Here is a 17,767-nt window from a genome sequence, read left to right as displayed (position 1 = left end):
TCTTAACAAGAATATTTCTAGTTAAAATGTCTCATTTTAGTAAAAAAAAAAACAAGATTCGGCAATGGAAAAAACCACAATTTTCACCTGTTTCAAGTAGATTTTCACTTAAAATAAGTAGAAAAATCTGCCAGTGGAACAAGATTTTTTTGCTTGTAATGAGAAGATAAATCTTCAGATTTTTCTACTTATTTAAAGTGAAAATGTACTTGAAACAGGTGAAAATTGTCAAATAAGTTTTCTGGTGTTATTTTTCTAATGATGACTCTAAATGTTGAAATAGCAGTAAAACCACATTCATTGTTGAAACGACATAAGGGATGGAAAGGGGGGTGGCAGTTTTACAGGGGGGATGCCATCCCCCCTCATCCCCCCTCAACTCGAGTACTGATCCTCATCAATGAAGCCAGAATCCCATATTCCTGTGAAATTTATTAAGCTGAGTTTGTTTTCACAATACACAGAAATGTTGTTTCCAATTTGGGCTTGGGCTCGTCTGTCCGAAGGTCATTGTCCCAAAAGTCTTTGCAAACCTAATGTGTGCTTACAATGTTATTTGAAAGCAGAGGCTTTCCAAACAAGTAATATCTGTGCAATCTTTGTCTAATTGTACTGTCATGAACTTTATCATTTAATAGCTAAATAAGGTGTGGAAAGTCTGAAATGAAGACAGTTTTTTTTTTTTGTATTCACTCTCGTCTTCCTCCTTTGCATTGTGTTAAACCTGAATATTTCATGCTAGCAACCTTTTCACACTTGCTGATGAGCAATTAGTCAAGTGCATTTGATTAATTGAATTAATAATTAATTACTGATGATTAATTAATTTCATAACTGAAGACTTTGCACCTTCAATATTAGTTTGGTATTAACGTTTCTTGTATCCATCGAACTAAAATATATATTTTTTATTATCGCCGTTCAGAAATTTCACTCAGCTGAGTTAGTATAAAACCGCAATCAATTTTATTCCATGTTTATTTTGGGAGTTATTTTCTCAATAGATGTAGACAATTGTACACATACAACTGAAGGACAGTAATGACAGTATCTCTTATCCATCACATCACGATATTAATGGAATAGACAAAAAGACTTGGTTTCAATTTATACTGTAAGAAAACCACGATATTTGACAAGTTGCAACAAAGCTATCACATCACAGGCTGAAAATACAGCCTGGTGTAGTATTACATTATTTTATCCTGCCAACAAGTCATAGTCATTCATGAACCAAAAAAGAAAAAAAAAGATGACTGTGTATTTTTGAACTTTTGAACTCTGAGTGTGGGTGGAAAAAGAGGGTCTAGTGCTCTATGATATCAGTACTGAGGACAACCTGTTTGATGTCACAATTTATGGGTGCTGGACTATTTTAAACTGCAAAGGTGTACTGAGTATACCTACACCAGTGAATTGGGTAGCTACTGAAGCTGTTGAAAATGCTAAAAAAAATACTTTTATAATGTGTCAAAACATTTATTTTTGAACATTATTCATGAATACTGAAATGTTGCCATAAAAATAAATTTCAAGGAATGCCTGATTGCAATAATCTGCAGTCCCAATAACTAAATATGTGAAAGATGTTACCATGATTGATGGCAATTGTTTTTTGGGGGGGAGAAGAACTTGCTTCTAGATATGACAGAACTCAATTCATGCAACTAAAGACCAAAGCAATACTATATATGACCTATGTATGAATTGAGATAGGGTTACTTGGGAAACGTTGCAAAAATGAATGAGCAAATTTTGTGCCTGGAGGGGTCGGTGAACTGACAAAATATTATTTTCTTTCCTGCCTTATTGCGCTACCCCTCGTCCATGGAGTGTGTTGTAGAGCTTGGTTGGCTGCTTGTGGGTGTCGTTTGCCCCTGAGTTTCCTGATCAAGGTTGGACTCCTGCAGACCCTTACCCAACGTCTCAATGGGCAGGAACAAGGATGCGATGCCAGCCAGAAGACAGCAGCCACAGTACACTGAGAGGGTCAAATAGATAGAAGTCCTGAGCAGCACCTGAGCCAAAAACAATGATATCAGAGGAGAAAGTCGGAGAAAGCTGTAACCATTTCTTAGTTAAATCTGAAGTTTACTGTCTCAAAGATTTCAATGTAAGCTATAATAGACAATTTATACTTTACCGGTAATCCTTTAATGCCCGAATATGAAATAATACACAGAAAATCCTATTTCTTTTATTCAAATTGTTTATTATATTGACATTAAAAACACCCCCCATTTTGTATTTAAAAAGTTGTAATTAATATATTTTTGCATCTCTATGAATTAATAGGGACATTTTATTTACTTTTCAAGTTGATTTCATTTATTTTATAAGAATTTTATTAATGTATTAAAATATTTTTTAAATTGTTTTACTTATGAGGATACTGGAGATGTCTCAGAAATGTATGTATCAAATATGATACATAGGGGGTTAATAGCCAAAGACTAGTATAGTTAACCTCTAGTCTACCTCTAGTTATGTGGTACATAAGTAAATGTGCACATGCTCAAGATGGAGGAAAGTCAATAGATTTGTCCCAATGTTATTACTCTTATTATATTGATTGCATATCTTGAAATGCAGGAAAGTTATTATAAATGTACAAGTTTGTGTAAATGTGCAAGTATTTGGTTTTATAATGAAGAAAAATGTGCTTTTAAAACAGTCTTTGAACCTTTTCTTAATATTTGTCATATATTTTGGTGAGTAAAAACCTTATTTTTGTGTGATAGTTTTTGTGATGTGTTTATTAACCAGAAGGTGGACATCCGAGAATGAAAATGATGCATAAAAACAAGAAGTAAATATAGGAGCCAAAATATGATATAATTGTCCTACTGAAAGACATTTTCCATCAATATTTTGATACAATTATTATCATCTGCCTTTATTAACAGAAACTGTGGTTCAGGTGTTCTCTTCCTTAAGGATTTCATACTGAATTTCACTTTATTTGATTACCTTTCTCAACACTTTGGTTCGTGACAATGTTACGTTCTTTAAACTCCTAATAAGATTTGTAATTTACTTTTAAAAGTCATTTTAATCCTGAAAACAAATGATTTTGCTCTACTGACCCTAATTCATCATGGCGTGTCTTTAATATATCTTGTTCCAGGTCTTAAAATAATCTGAGGACTTTTTTTCACACATGGCATACCCAGATTTTTTTGAAAAACAAGAAATTCAAATATTTCAGCATACCTGAGCCACGAAGGGTGTTATCAGTGCACCAAACTTAGACATTGCACTGGAGGTCCCCATTGCTAAAGCCCTGATTTCTGTAGGAAACACCTAAATGAGGAAAGATGCTAGTTTTCTTTTCAAAAATAGGTTTATCTACAAACATTTTTAATGTAAAAAGGTGACATACCTCTGGTGTGTAGACAAAAACAACTTGGAATCCTCCAGAGATAAAAGCTCGACAGATGAAGATAAAGATTGTAAGACCCGTCCTGACGAAAAAAAAAAAAACAGAGTTACAGATAAAGTGTTAGTTGTTGTTTTAATGTGCTACTGTTGTTTCAGATCAGATGAATCCAACTCACCTCCCAATGCAAGCAAACAGTGGAAGAATGCATAAAGAAAACATAAAGAAACAGAGTGCCATGCTTTTCTTCCTTCCGATATATTCCACTGCCCCAACGATGACTAAAAGACCTGAAACAGACAAAAAACAAGCAATGAACAGTTGTAAAGAAATTACATCTCTACAACCTTGGCAATCCTCTTAAATGACACTGTTTTTCTTCTCATATTCAGGCAAGTATTGTAGGTCTAACAGATGACAAAACTCAAGCTTTTGATGTATTTCTGCATGTTCTATATGTGCTGCTTATGATAATTTTTTTTTAACAATCATTTAAGAAGTAATCAGAAAATAATCAACACCTTATGTGAGATTAAACTGGTCTTCATAAAAGCATGATTCATTGCACCACACCACATCCTGTAAGAAGAAAAGCATATGGGAAGCACTTCACCTGGGAATTCAGCCAAGGTTGTCCATAAAAGATCCTTGTAGTCATCTGACGTTAAATATTTACATTCGAGGCTGCAGCTCGGTTCTATTTTGGCACCTTGGTTTTCTATAAGGAAGCAGAGTAATTTTGATATTGACATTTGCTTAAATTTACTACACAGCTGATCGACAGACAAAGTTGTTCCACACCTCCACATAAATCTCCTGCTTGGAAGAGCTCGGTGGTCAAAAGGACGATTCCATAGTAGGAGAAGGCATTTGCAAACCTTTAGATGAAAAGAACAACAAGAATTTTTTACTTTTTAACTGTCTGCCCCCACACTATCTTGTAAAAGTTATTAAAAGTAAAGTAACAACTACAATTATGAGCTTCAGGCCCTCTGTTGTTCATATTGGCATTTGGTGTGTTCATATGGGTTTACGTAACCTCTGTAAACAGCACATGCATGAAACTATACAAGAAAATCCTTACTTTACTTATTTTAAGACACAAGAGAAAAGTTTTCTAGGGGGTGCTGTTGAGCCATTTTGCCACGCCCATTAATGCAAACCATTAAATATCAAATTTATCACCAGGCCTGGCTTGCGTGCAAAATTTGGTGACTTTTGGGGAACTATCAAATATGGACCAATCAGATGAAGCGGGGCGCGCTTTTTGGCGACTAGCGTCGCCACGGTAACGCTTTTGAAAGAGAAAAGTAATGCGTGTCGTCGCAGGATGGAGACGCATATTTTGATGTACATCACACCTGGGTGCACGTTACGGTTCGGACCGTATTAACTGCCGAAGGAATGGCATAAATTGCGCCAAAATTACGCGATTAACTCAAAATGTTAAAAACGGCCGACTTCCTGTTCGGTTTCGGCCATGGCGCCAAGAGACTTTTCTTTAAGTTGCGACATGATACAGGTGTGTACCGATTTTCGTGCATGTACGTCAAAGCGTATTGTGGGGCTTGAGGCACAAAGTTTTCTAGGGGGCGCTGTTGAGCCATTTTGCCACGCCCATTAATGCAAACCATTAAATATCAAATTTTTCGCCAGGCCTGGTTTGCATGCAAAATTTGGTGACTTTTGGGGCACGTTTAGGGGGGCAAAAAGGCCCTCATTTTGTCTGAAAAATAAGAAAGAAAGAAGAATGAATGAAGGAAAAATTCCTACAGATACAATAGGGCCTTCGCACTGTAAGTGCTCGGGCCCTAATGATAATTCACTTTAAGGAATAGTATTACAAGTGACAAGCTTTGATAAACTGACTCACAATGAACCTTGCAGCTGGTAATCCTTGAATAAATTATTCTATTTGATCACAATAACTGATTAAAATATGTTGAAACAAAAAATAATGTGTGTTACTAACCATATAAACCAGAGAAGAAGAGTTGTCTTTCGATACTGATGCGAGAAGAGATCCTTAATCTGTCCACGGTCAGTCTGTGAAAGTGAAATGCCAACAGAAGGTCTCTGTGTTCTTATGAAAAAAATAACGATTTATTGACCATCCATGTCATGTGTGTCACATTCAAAACAAATAATTAATCTTCATTATTTTAGCCTCACCTGTTTATAATCCACCAACTTCCCCGGAGGCATAGGCTTGCCATTGTCGTTGGCAATGCGTGTTAGAGTTAATATAGCTTTTTCTCTTCTTCCTATCAGCACATCGAAACGAGGACTTTCAGGCAGCCACTGTGTAAAACAGAAAGTTTAGCTGAGACTTGTGACTGGGACTGACTACTTTAGGGACCTCTGATAGTCAGCAACGCACTCACAAAGCAGAAACAAACAAAAATGGCCATTGGTATGGTGGACAGACCCAGCAGCCACCTCCAGCCCAGCGTGGGCATTACCCAGAGGGCCAGGAGGACCTCGAACACAGCACCAACTGCCCAGAAAGCCTGAGTGATGAAAACACATAAGTCAGAAGGGGTTATTTAAAAAAAAAAACCTTTGGTAGTACTCACAAAAGGGATAAGAGAAATGTCTCATTGATGATAAAGTGCCCACAGTACCGCAATCAACATGATGCAGATGCCTCTAGCCTTCACTGGGAGAAATTCAGAGTACATTGTCACCCTAAAAAGAGAGTGAATTTATATGGATTTTCTTAATACTCATTAGGATTTCACACTACATATGAAGTACATAATAAACATACGACTGTGGTGCTCCTCCGATGCCAAAACCCACAAGGCCACGAAGAGCCAAGAGCCAGCCATAGACTGGAGCAAAGGCACTGAGCAGGCCGTAGTACAGAGTCCAACACATGCAAATTGTCAGACCCTTTCACCAAAGGAAGATATAGAAATACAACATGTGAGATAATGACCATAAATCATTAAGTCATTGATTTAGAAAAATAAAAATCTATATATGATACTCACAACTCTTCTGCCATACTTATCAGACACATTTCCCCACAGAGGTGAACCAAACCCCATCCCAATAAAGACCACCTTATTTAACAAAAGAAAAGAAAAAAAACAACTGCAGACATGAAAACAAAATACACAAACAACAAGTTCAAGAAAAAATCTCAAAGGGTCTTTACCGATGTTATGAGTGCCACTTGATAGCTGGGGAGCCCCCACTCACAGTGCATCTGAGGGCCCAGGATGCTGAGGATCATCATCTCCATTGCATCTCCTACCTGATCCAGAGCATCACATAAGAGATGTAGTGTGTGGTGATTGGAGATTCCCATATTCTAGGATTCTTACCCATGACAGACCAGTGAGGAGCGAGATTTTCCACTGGAACACTCCAAATCCGATGGCCTCCAGAGCTTCATCAACTGTGAAGGTTTCTGTAAAAGGCAGGTAAACGATCAGTGTCGGCTTTACTTATGTTCTTGGAGAATCATTCAAAAGTCAAACATACCACACATTATAGAAAATTGTGTATATATATATATATATATATATATATATATATATATATATATATATATGTGTGTGTGTGTGTGTGTGTGTGTGTATGTAAACAAAAAAAAAACACACTCACTGAATTCCTGTTAGTGATCAACAATGGCAAAATTCACAAGGAAAGTATTTATTCTTTTCCTCAAATATTTATTTCTTAAACTACTCTGTCACTAAAAAAAATGAATTATTAACAGTCACTGATATATTTCCTAGTTACTGGAATTAAAGCTTTACATAGAAGGCTTGATTAGTTAAAAACAGGCTCAAAATTCCACATAAGAAGTTTGGGTCAGTGGTTGAAGTTGAATTTTAAACCTCCTGATCTCTAACCAAGAATGGTCGCTGAGACTGTGTACTGACCCAAATAAGATGAATTATTATAGATTTAACAATTTAGAAGACAAAGAAACATTAAAGTATTTCTCATATTTTACAAAATCAACTATATTGGTCCAATAAAAGGCTGAAAAAGACCACTCAAACATTTAGCTGTCTTTTATCTTGAATGCAGGACTTAGATTTGCATGTCAGCTTTTTTGCATTACATCATTTACATTTTTACTTTTAACGCAGCACAAACCTCCAGTTGTATTATTTCCAGGGTTGTTCATGGATGGCCTGTTCCCAGAATCAGCTGTAGCAGAGTCTATGGCACAGGTATCTTTGTTAGCTCCTGGGTCCTCCCCAGTGTAATCCTCAAAATACCCATCATCCCTATATGCGCAGAAAGCAGATATTTAGGGAATACAAAGCAAAAAAAACAAGGAAAGAAAAAAAAAGACTGATTTTACAACACATTACTGTTTCTTATCAGTGTGCATTAGGACTAAGCAGCTTTAGCCTTGGCAATACAAACATTTCAGTGTCACAGACATTGGATCAGTGACGCATTGAGTGACATCTTACCCTGGATGAGGATTTCTCCACCTCTTGTAAATGAGAGTGAACTTAGTTGGTCTGGTCTGGTTGTTCATTTCAGAGTTTTGGAGTAGACAGCTGGGAGCAGGATTCAGCCCATGACAAACTGGTCAAATGTTGCTAAACTTGTTTCTGCAGTCACTTCAGGTCTGGAGGAAACACCCAATCAGAAAACAAAGCCTGCAAAGCCTAAAGGGGCGGGGTTATAGCAGGACACAAACATAAAACTCCAGGAACTTGTCAGAGCCCATTTCAGTTTAGATCAAGCTGATATGCAAATATGTCTCATGAATACAAACCTTGGTGAACTAGACAGAACTGTTTCACTGAGAGAAATGAAGAGACAAGACGCTTTCAGTGCACCAGTGTCTGTTTTATTGCCTCAGTTTCTGCAAACACTGCAAGAGTTGCAAGAATGTGTGTTCACCTGTTCTGTATAAGGTCAAATTTCCAGCTCAACTTGCCAAGGTGAAACAAATCTGTAAGCAGTAGACCAGTTTTATGATGCTTAAAAACTGCTGTTAACTTGTTAAACCATCAAATCTGCCTCATAGTACAGGCCCCAGGATGAACAAGTTACTTTAAAAGAAAAAAACTAATTATTATGACCTGAAATCTTGGTAGTAAAAGAGAATATATTATATTTTGCACAGGACTGCACATAACCCATATAAACTTTCTGTTCTTAAAGTGTTGAAATGTAATGGAAAAGTTCAACAAAAGTCATTTCATGATAACACCACAGGTAAAATAAAAACTTTTAATCCTCTGAATGAAGGGTATTATTTTTGTATGCTTTTATCCTGTTTGTCAATAAGAATCAGAGCAGGTTCAACTAAAAGAAATACAGTACATCTTCATTAAGCCAAACTCATATTCTGTGTTTCAAAGCCCTTGCAGTTCTCAACTACAGATAAACTATAAAATCCATAATTATTATATCCTGCCAGTTTTGATCTACAGTAACTTTTCTTTTATTTCAACCAGTAAGTCCCTTCTGACTGGGAGTATCACAAAAATAAATACTTAGCTACTCTGTGAAGATGAAGTTTAAATAATTCTTGAGACAGCGCGATTCATCAAAAGGTTTGAACAAATATAATTATTTAAAGTTTTTGATTTTCTTACTGTTCTTTGTCACCTCTTTGTGTAATTTCCAGCCAGAAGAAGTAGGTAAGTAAACTTTATTTCTATAGCACCTTTCACAGAGAGAGGCTCACAAATCAGAATCAGAATCAGAATCATGTTAATTTGGCCAAGTCAGGTCAGACAAGACATGGAATTTGACTCGGTTATTTTCGCTCACTGTACTGTAAATAGGTAATAGACAGTGCTTCAAGACACAATGTAACAAGTAAAAGATCATGAAAATAGGTTCACAAATAAAAATGGACAAAGTAAAAATACAAAGACAACAGGAACAATCACAAATCATCAATTCAAAAATCTTTACTAAAAGCCTGCCTATACAGGTGTGCTTTAAGATGTTTGTTTTTTTAATTTCCACATATCAAATAATAATTCAACATAAATCACAAGTGTAGTATAAATAACTGTTTATATGTGTGCATGGGATGGATGAAGACGAACTAAAAATGTTAGCTGATGGAGCATTGTGAGTAAAGACTTGGCCTGAAGCACCCTCCACAGAGTGTGGGTGTGAGTTCCTGTCACAACTTGTGGCTGACAGCAGGTTGTGCTCTCATCCCATCGTTGTTTGTGGAGTCAAACATGGCCTTCTCTGGAAATATTGTTGCTGTCAGAGGTACTGTTGTGCATGATGGGTTGGTTGTTGTGTTAAGAAACAGTTAGGAAAGATTCCATCTACTTAACATCTTTCAAAGAAAGAATTCAATTATGAGTATATTTTTTTTTCTCCATGAATAGCTAGTTTATTCTTATATCTATGTGCACTTGCACTTCAGTCCACTTATTTTTTTAAATCTTTCTTTTCTAGATATTAATTAAATAGTGAAATTGAAACACTCCAAACTAGTCATTTGTCACCCTCCACTTCTGTTGATATACTGGACACAGTCTATTTCTATTTACTTATACCAGACATGGGTTGTCATCGTGACCCAGTCATCCACACCATGTAATACTTATAAAAGTATTAGTAAAACATTTATTCAACCTAAATGCAGGTGTGTTACTTTTACAGGGGTTTCTCCAGGGTTTGTTGGATCTTTCAGTTCCCCACACCCCTGTAAGTGAATAAGGCCAACCTCAGAAGCTGTAGAAATGTAGGACACTAGAGGACATGCTGAGGTGCTGCATTATGGGACAGCCATAAATACAGTGCAGGTAGAGTATCTACAGTGCATCTCTCTCAGTGCATCTCCCCACATTTGCTGCTTGGTCTGGCTCACACCATTCAGTGCAGAAACTCAGCAGAGCGTCAGCCATTTGCACAAAGAAGTCAACATGGAGACAAAGGTAAGATTTAATGTGTGCATGCCAAATCACCCCATTACTGCTGCCATATGAAGATTTGTATTTGTTTATCATGTTTTTCACCAATGTACTTAAATCTAAAGGTTTGAATCTGCAAAGTTCAATCCTTTGATGCTTTACTTTCAAGCTGTGTTTGATTTTTTTTACTGAAAGAATCTCTTCTTTCAGTCTATTAGCTCACATGAATGAAGAAGCAGTTTAATTGTTTGTCTGGAGCCCTCAAATTACTATTACAGTTGTGTTCCTGTTCTTGTTGCTGTTGTTTTTTAAATGTATGTGTGCACATTATAAAAAGTATCCCCAATGGCACTTCAAGAGCTCTGTAGTCCTGTAAACATTTATTTTGACAAGTGGTAGGACTTTTAATGATTTAGTGGTCTAACCGGTCCTTCCCTCTGGATAAACATGAATAAATAAATCTTTGTAGATCAATCAATGTAACCCATTTGTGCTAAAGAGGTGCCCGATATGAAAGACATGCCAAAAATTAAGGTTTTTCTGAATACAACTTTTTGTGTGTTAGATACATTCCAAGATTATATAAATGTCATAATTTAATAGATGCTTGTATGCAAAATGACTTACAAGGGCAACACGCAGGCTTTGGGACAGTAAGAAACCATAACATACTGATTAAGTTATAAATATACTTAAATTGAGCATGTTTAGAAGTCAAAAGTAAGTGGAGGTGAGGCTGAAAAAGTTTAAGAGAGGAAGTGTTGGGTAACATCATGAGTGTTCTTAAGATTCTTAAAGTGTTGTGGGAACTGGGAGCAGATTGATCAACTATTGTGGAGCCAAAAACGAGGACAGCCTTTGGAGCTACCATCTATAACATTAGCAACAAGATGTAAATAAGAGTCTCAAATAACATACAGCCTTTATTATCAGCTTTACTCGTTCATCTTTGTCCGTCCCAGCAGTCATTGGGCGAGAAGACATGGTTTTACCATCAGTTTGTTCATCAGAAGTACAAAGATTGGTTTCTTGTTACAATTATGTGCTATATTTTTCATTTCTGTTGTGTTTTCAGTGGTAGGAATCTAATTTTAAGGTCATTTTATGTTTATTTTTAAAGATACGATGGAGCTGTAAACCAAATCCATGATTAAGTTTCCAACTAAATCCTTCCATCCTTTCTTTTAATGAAGTGACATGTTTGTTTGTGAACATGTGTGCTCTTTGAAGTGAATAGTTTTAGAGGAGAAGGCCTCTTTAAAGATTGAGAGGATACTAGAAATTCTCCTCACTATTTACATAATGGATCACATTATGTTAATGACCTTTGTTCCATCATGATTTATTGTGTAAGCAGTAACATAAGATGCCTTGGTTGATCTTTCAGGAAGCAATGTTAAATTTTAAAGAGATGGAATTAGATGGCAACATTACGTTTGCCTGTTGAACCCAATGAACCACATGGAAAAGAAGAGATTAAAACATCAAATGTTATCACTATTAACGAAGGTTCACAATAGTTGCTGTCTGTTGGAGTGATTTAAATTAATTCTTATTTCAGCTAGTTGTCTTTTGTTGTAATTAAAATGCAACGTTGCATCCATAATACAGAAAACAACAATTCAGGTAGTTCAGCATCTGCAGCTCTTGAAATTGCAAAGCATTTGGAGATGTCATAAATCACAGTGCTTAAATAGTATTCAGACTCAGAGAATCTAGAAAATTCTTTCTACACAGGAGACAACACAACCACCATTCATTGGCAGTAATCTACAGGCACTCAGGCTAGACCGTTATAAAAAACAACAAAAAACACAGGTCTGTTGTGGAAATATTTCAGGAACACTTCTGTATAGCATTGTCAGTGGAGACAGTCAGTAGATCCACAGAGAACTCAAATAAAATAAGCAAAACAATAAAAAGACTAAAAGGCAGAACTTAATTCAGGTGAACGAAGGAAACATGGAAAACTGTTCAGTGGCCTATTGTTTATATGCTCATTTTCTCTTTCGTTTACATTTGCATACTTTTAATACTTTTGCTGTAATTTTTTAGAATGTTACTTTTCCATCCATCAATCGTCCGCCGCTTATCCGTTCCCGGGTCGCGGGGGCAGCAGTCTTAACAGAGATGCCCAGACTTCCTTCACCCCAGGACTTCCTCCCGCTTTTCCGAGGGGAGTCCGAGGCGTTCCCAGGCCAGCCGAGAGACATAGTCTCTCCAGCGTGTCCTGGGTCTTCCCCGGGGTCTCCTCCCGGAGGGACATGCCTGGAACACCTCCCTAGGGAGGAGGGACATGCCTGGAACACCTCCCTAGGGAGGCGTCCAGGAGGATCCGATACAGATGCCCAAGCCACCTCAGCTGACTCCTCTTAATGTGGAGGAGCAGCGGCTCGACTCCGAGCTCCTCCCGGGTGACCGAACTCCTCACCCTATCTCTAAGGGAGCGTCCAGCCACCCTACGGAGGAAACTCATCTCGGCCGCTTGTATCCGGGATCTTGTCTTTTCGGTCACTACCCAAAGTTCGTGACCATAGGTGAGGGTAAGTGCGTAGATTGACCGGTAAATCGAGAGCTTCGCGTTTCGACTCAGCTCCTTCTTCACCACGACAGTCCGGTACATCGACCACATAACTGCAGACGCTGCACCGATCCGTCTGTCAATCTCCTGCTCCATCGTTCCCTCACTCGTGAACAAGACCCTGAGATACTTGAACTCCTCCACCTGAGGCAGGACTTCTCCACCCACCCGGAGAAGGCACGCCACCCTTTCCCGGTGGAGAACCATGTCCTCGGTTTTGGAGGTGCTGATTCTCATCCCTTCCGCGTCACACTCGGCCTCAAACCACCCCAGCACATGCTGAAGGTCCCGGTCCGATGAAGCCAACAGGACAACTCCATCCGCAAAAAGCAGAGACGAAATCCTGTGGTTCCCAAACTGGATCCCCTCTGGCCCCTGGCTGCACCTAGAAATCCTGTCCATAAAAATTATGAACAGGACCGGTGACAAAGTGCAGCCCAGCCGGAGTCCAACATGCACCGGGAACAAGTCTGATCCACTGCTGGCAATGCGAACCAGACTCCTGCTCCGATCATACAGAGACCGGACAGCCCCTAATAGAGGGCCCCGGACTCCATACTCACCAAGCGCCCCCCACAGAATGGCAAGAGGGACACGGTCAAATGCCTTCTCCAGATCCACAAAACACATGTAGACTGGTTGGGCAAATTCCCATGAACCCTCGAGCACCCTGCGGAGGGTATAGAGCTGGCCTAGTGTTTCGGGACCGGGACGAAAACCGCATTGTTCCTCTTGAATCCGAGGTTCGACTATCGGCCGTATTCTCCTCTAGTACCCTGGCGTAGACTTTCCCGGGGAGGCTGAGAAGTGTGATCCCCCTATAGTTGGAGCACACTCTCCGGTCCCCTTTTTTAAAGAGAGGGACCACCACCCCGGTTTGCCACTCCAGCGGTACTGTCCCCTTCCTCCATGCAATGTCGCAGAGGTGTGTCAACCAAGATAGCCCTACGACATCCAGAGACTTGAGGTACTCAGGGCGAATCTCATCCACCCCCGGTGCCACTGAGGAGCTTATGAACCACCTCAGTGACCTCGGCTTGGGTGATGGATGAGCACATCCCAGAGTCCCCACCCTCTGCTTCATCAGTGGAAGGCATGTCAGTATTCCTTCCACCGTCCGACGATGTCCCCAGTCGAGGTCAACAGCTCCCCACCAGCACCATAAACGGTGCCGGCAGAGTACTGCTTCCCCCTTCTGAGGCGCCGAACGGTCCGCCAGAATTTCCTCAAGGCCGACCAAAAGTCTTCCTCCATGGCCTCACCGAACTCCTCCCAGACCCGGGTTTTTGCCTCCAGGACCGCCCGAGCCGCAGCTCGCTTGGCCTGCTGGTACCCATCTACTGGAGTCCCACAGGCTAACATAGCCCGGTAGGACTCCTTCTTCAGTCTGACGGCATCCTGTACTTCCGGTGTCCACCACCGGGTTCTAGGATTGCCGCCACGACAGGCACCCGAGACCTTGCATCCACAACTTCGAGCCGCCGCGTTGACAATGGAGGCAGAGAACATGGTCCACTCGGACTCGATGTCCCCCGCCTCCCCCGGGATCTGAGAGAAGTTCTCTTGGAGGTGGGAGTTGAAGATGTCCCTGACAGAGGGCTCAGCCAGACGTTCCCAACAGACCCTCACAATCCGTTTGGGTCTGATATGTGATAGTTCCTACTTTCTGCCATAACTTTTGAACGGGTTGTGATAAAGACATGTGGGTGGTGTCATCGGACTCAGTATTTAGTACTTGACCATCATTGGCCTGAATTAGCCCCGCCCTTCTTCTGATTGGTCGATATTTGATAGATCCTATTTTCTGCCATAACTTTTGAATGGTTTGATATAGAGAGTCGTGGGTGGTTTCATCCGCTAAATGTCCAGGCCTGAAGAATCTATATGCAAGTCATACAAGCGTTTCCACTGCAGCACGCCTGGACATGTACAAGGGTGCGAGGGCCCGTTCATCGCTGCTTGCAGCTTTAATTATACTTGTATTGTATTTGTATGTTGTTTTTATGAGACTATAGTTCAGTCCCAGTATAAGTGATGGTATTTGGGTCTATTATTTTACATGCCACGGGTAACTTGGACATCTGTTCAAGAATACTAAATAAATAAATACATCTGCAGGCTATGGAGTAACACGTACAACCTATCTCAAGGAGGGTCTTGCTTATTTTAGCTAGACAACTCTAAATGACATTATGAAGCTATTACAACAGTTTCTTTTGTCTGAATAACTTACCAAGTGGTAATTAGGGCCCGAGCACCTTCAGTGCGAAGGCCCTATTGTATCTGTAGGAATTTTTCTTTCTTTCTTTCTTTCTTTCTTCTGACGAAAGGAGGGCCTTTTTGCCCCCCTAAACGTGCCCAAAAAGTCACCAAATTTTGCATGCAAGTCAGGCCTGGCGAAAAATTTGATATTTAATGGTTTACATTAATGGGCGTGCCAAAATGGCTCAACAGCGCCCCCTTGAAAACTTTGTGCCTCAAGCCCCACAATACGGTTTGACGTACATGCACGAAAATCGCTACACACCTGTATCAGTACACAACTTAAAGAAAAGTCTCTTGGCGACATGGCCGAAACCGAACAGGAAGTCGGCCATTTTGAATTAATCGTGTCACTTTGGCGCAATTTATGCCATTCCTTGGGCAGTTAATACGGCCCGAACCGTAATGTGCCCCCAAGTGTGTTATACATCAAAATGTGCGTCTCCATCCTGCGACAACACGCATTACTTTTCTCTTTCAAAAGCGTTACCGTGGCGACGCTAGACGCCAAAAAGCGCGCCCACCCTTCATCTGATTCGTTCAGACAGAAAAAACTTTGCGCCTCAAGCCCCATAATACGGTTTGACGTACATGAACGAAAATCGGTACACACCTGTATCATGTCGCAACTTAAAGAAAAGTCTCTTGGCGCTATGGCCGAAACTGAACAGGAAGTCGGCCATTTGAACATTCTGAATTAATCACGTAATTTTGGAGCAATATATGCCATTCCTTCGAGACTTAATACGGCCCGAACCGTAACGTGCACCCAGGTGTGTTATACATCAAAATATGCGTCTCCATCCTGCGACTACGCGTATTACTTTTCTCTTTCAAAAGTGTTACCGTGGCGACGCTAGATGCCAAAAAGCGCGCCCCCCTTTCATCTGATTGGTCCATATTTGATAGTTCCCCAAAAGGCACCAAATTTGGCATGCAAGCCAGGCCTGGCGATAAATTTGATATTTCATGGTTTGCATTAATGGGCGTGGCAAAATGGCTCAACAGCGCCACCTGGAAAACTTTTCTCTGCCATAACTTTTGAATGGTATGACATAAAGAGTCATGGGTGGTGTCATGGGACTCGGTATTGAGTCCTTGACCATAATTAGTGAAAATTAGCCCCACCCCTTCTTTTGATTGGTTGTCCCTATTTCCTGCTATAACATTTGAATGTTTTGACATAGAGAGTCGTGGGTGGTGTCATGGGACTCTGTAATGAGTCCTTGAGCTTCGTTGGCCTGAATTAGCCCCGCCCCTTCTTCTGATTGGTTGTCCCTTTTTTCTGCTATAACTTTTGAATGGTTTGACCTAGGAAGTCGTGGGTGGTGTCATTTCTGATATGCTTATGGGGGGCGGTGGCCGTTAGTGCGAGGGCCCGTTCATCGCTGCTTGCAGCTTTAATTTGAATTGAAATGCAAAGTTTTCCTTTTAGCTATTAATTTGAAGCATCTCTATTTTATTGTATGAAATCAGGAAATTGATAGAACCGGTGTCAGAGAAACTGCAATAATTAAATCCCAACTCAGTCTCGTCCTCCAGGCTTTAATGAGCTGCTGCTAATTAGTTTGAAATGCATCTAACTAATCAAAGATCAGTAACTGAATACCTGTACTGTAATTTTGTGGGGAGAAGGATGAGCGCAGGCCTCTGGGTGGATCATGTTAAGACATCCTTGTATTACATAGCTGCACAGAGACGCACGCAGAGACACACAAGTGCACACATACACACGAGCCCTTTGTTAAACACACAATTCAACACTCAGGTGAAGTGCTGAATGAATGTTTGCTGCCTGGGCTCCATAAAAGTTTAAACAGCTCAGTGCTTCCAGGTAGCTCATCATGACATCATTACTGACAATGCAGGAACACCAGACCAGTGGGAAGCAGCAGTTGTACCCCCTCGTCATCTTGTTCTTCCTCCTCCTGCTCTGTCCCAGGCTGCGGTATTGGTCCTGCTCCAAAACAGTATCTGAATGGAGGACTGATGAGCATGAGGGGAGACAATAATTCACTGGTGACTTGAAGAGGCTCCGCGAGTCTTTTGGATTTCACATTGGGTTCACATGACCGGCTCATCCATGGCGCACATGGCTTTGGAAGTAAAAGAGGTAAATTACAAGAACAAAGCTTGTCTATCCACGCTTACAACTGCAGCTCTGTTGTCTTTTTTGTGAAAGATAATGGAGAAAAACCCATAGTTCTATGTGTCTAGTACCAAACCAGAAACAAAATGACATCAAATCGAAAGCACAGGTCGAGTTATCAGTTGAAAGTCTTGGTGTTTGTTTGTATACTTGAATTAGTCATGATGTTAGTTGGTGGCATTTAAAGTAAAGACTGAAGGCTTGAGGTTAGAGCCAGTCAAGTTATAAACATTGGCTGCGGATTTGTTCAGTCTTCAGGGATCTATGATGCATGGAGCAATATCCCCACACGGACGGGCAAATGTGTCCAAAAGAAGAGTAAATATTTTCTGTTGCATGCCAAGAATTACAACTTCAAATGCATGCTGATGTTGCTGATGGATATATGTCCGGATAAAACAGTTAATAGTTTGCTGCTTGCTGCATTGTCTTTAAAAATTTTATAGTCAGCTTTTTTCATTGCTTGAAGCAGTTAAAAAAGGGGCAAGTGCCACTTTGAATAAAATACAACTTCCCGTCCTCAGATA

The 17,767-nt window shown here is 40.1% G+C and overlaps 1 protein-coding gene across 1 annotated transcript; it reads right to left on the bottom strand.

Annotated features, from left to right (window-relative positions):
• Positions 1 to 355: 355 nt before the first annotated feature.
• Positions 356 to 7,934, bottom strand: LOC133455243 (synaptic vesicle 2-related protein-like). The gene is made up of 16 exons (XM_061734191.1): positions 7,822 to 7,934; positions 7,496 to 7,629; positions 6,712 to 6,797; positions 6,543 to 6,641; positions 6,376 to 6,447; positions 6,150 to 6,274; positions 6,004 to 6,067; positions 5,764 to 5,889; positions 5,552 to 5,680; positions 5,352 to 5,425; positions 4,181 to 4,257; positions 3,993 to 4,097; positions 3,558 to 3,669; positions 3,383 to 3,464; positions 3,214 to 3,303; positions 356 to 2,018 (listed from the first exon to the last, which is right to left on the bottom strand). Exons 1-16 carry the CDS (start codon positions 7,887 to 7,889, stop codon positions 1,815 to 1,817), a joined length of 1,647 nt encoding a protein of 548 aa, XP_061590175.1. The 5' UTR covers positions 7,890 to 7,934; the 3' UTR covers positions 356 to 1,814.
• Between the last annotated feature and the right edge of the window lie 9,833 nt (positions 7,935 to 17,767).

Source organism: Cololabis saira, chromosome 11 (genome assembly GCF_033807715.1).
Source record: "Cololabis saira isolate AMF1-May2022 chromosome 11, fColSai1.1, whole genome shotgun sequence".
Taxonomy (NCBI): Eukaryota; Metazoa; Chordata; class Actinopteri; order Beloniformes; family Belonidae; genus Cololabis; species Cololabis saira.
This window is presented reverse-complemented; position numbering and strand designations above follow the sequence as displayed.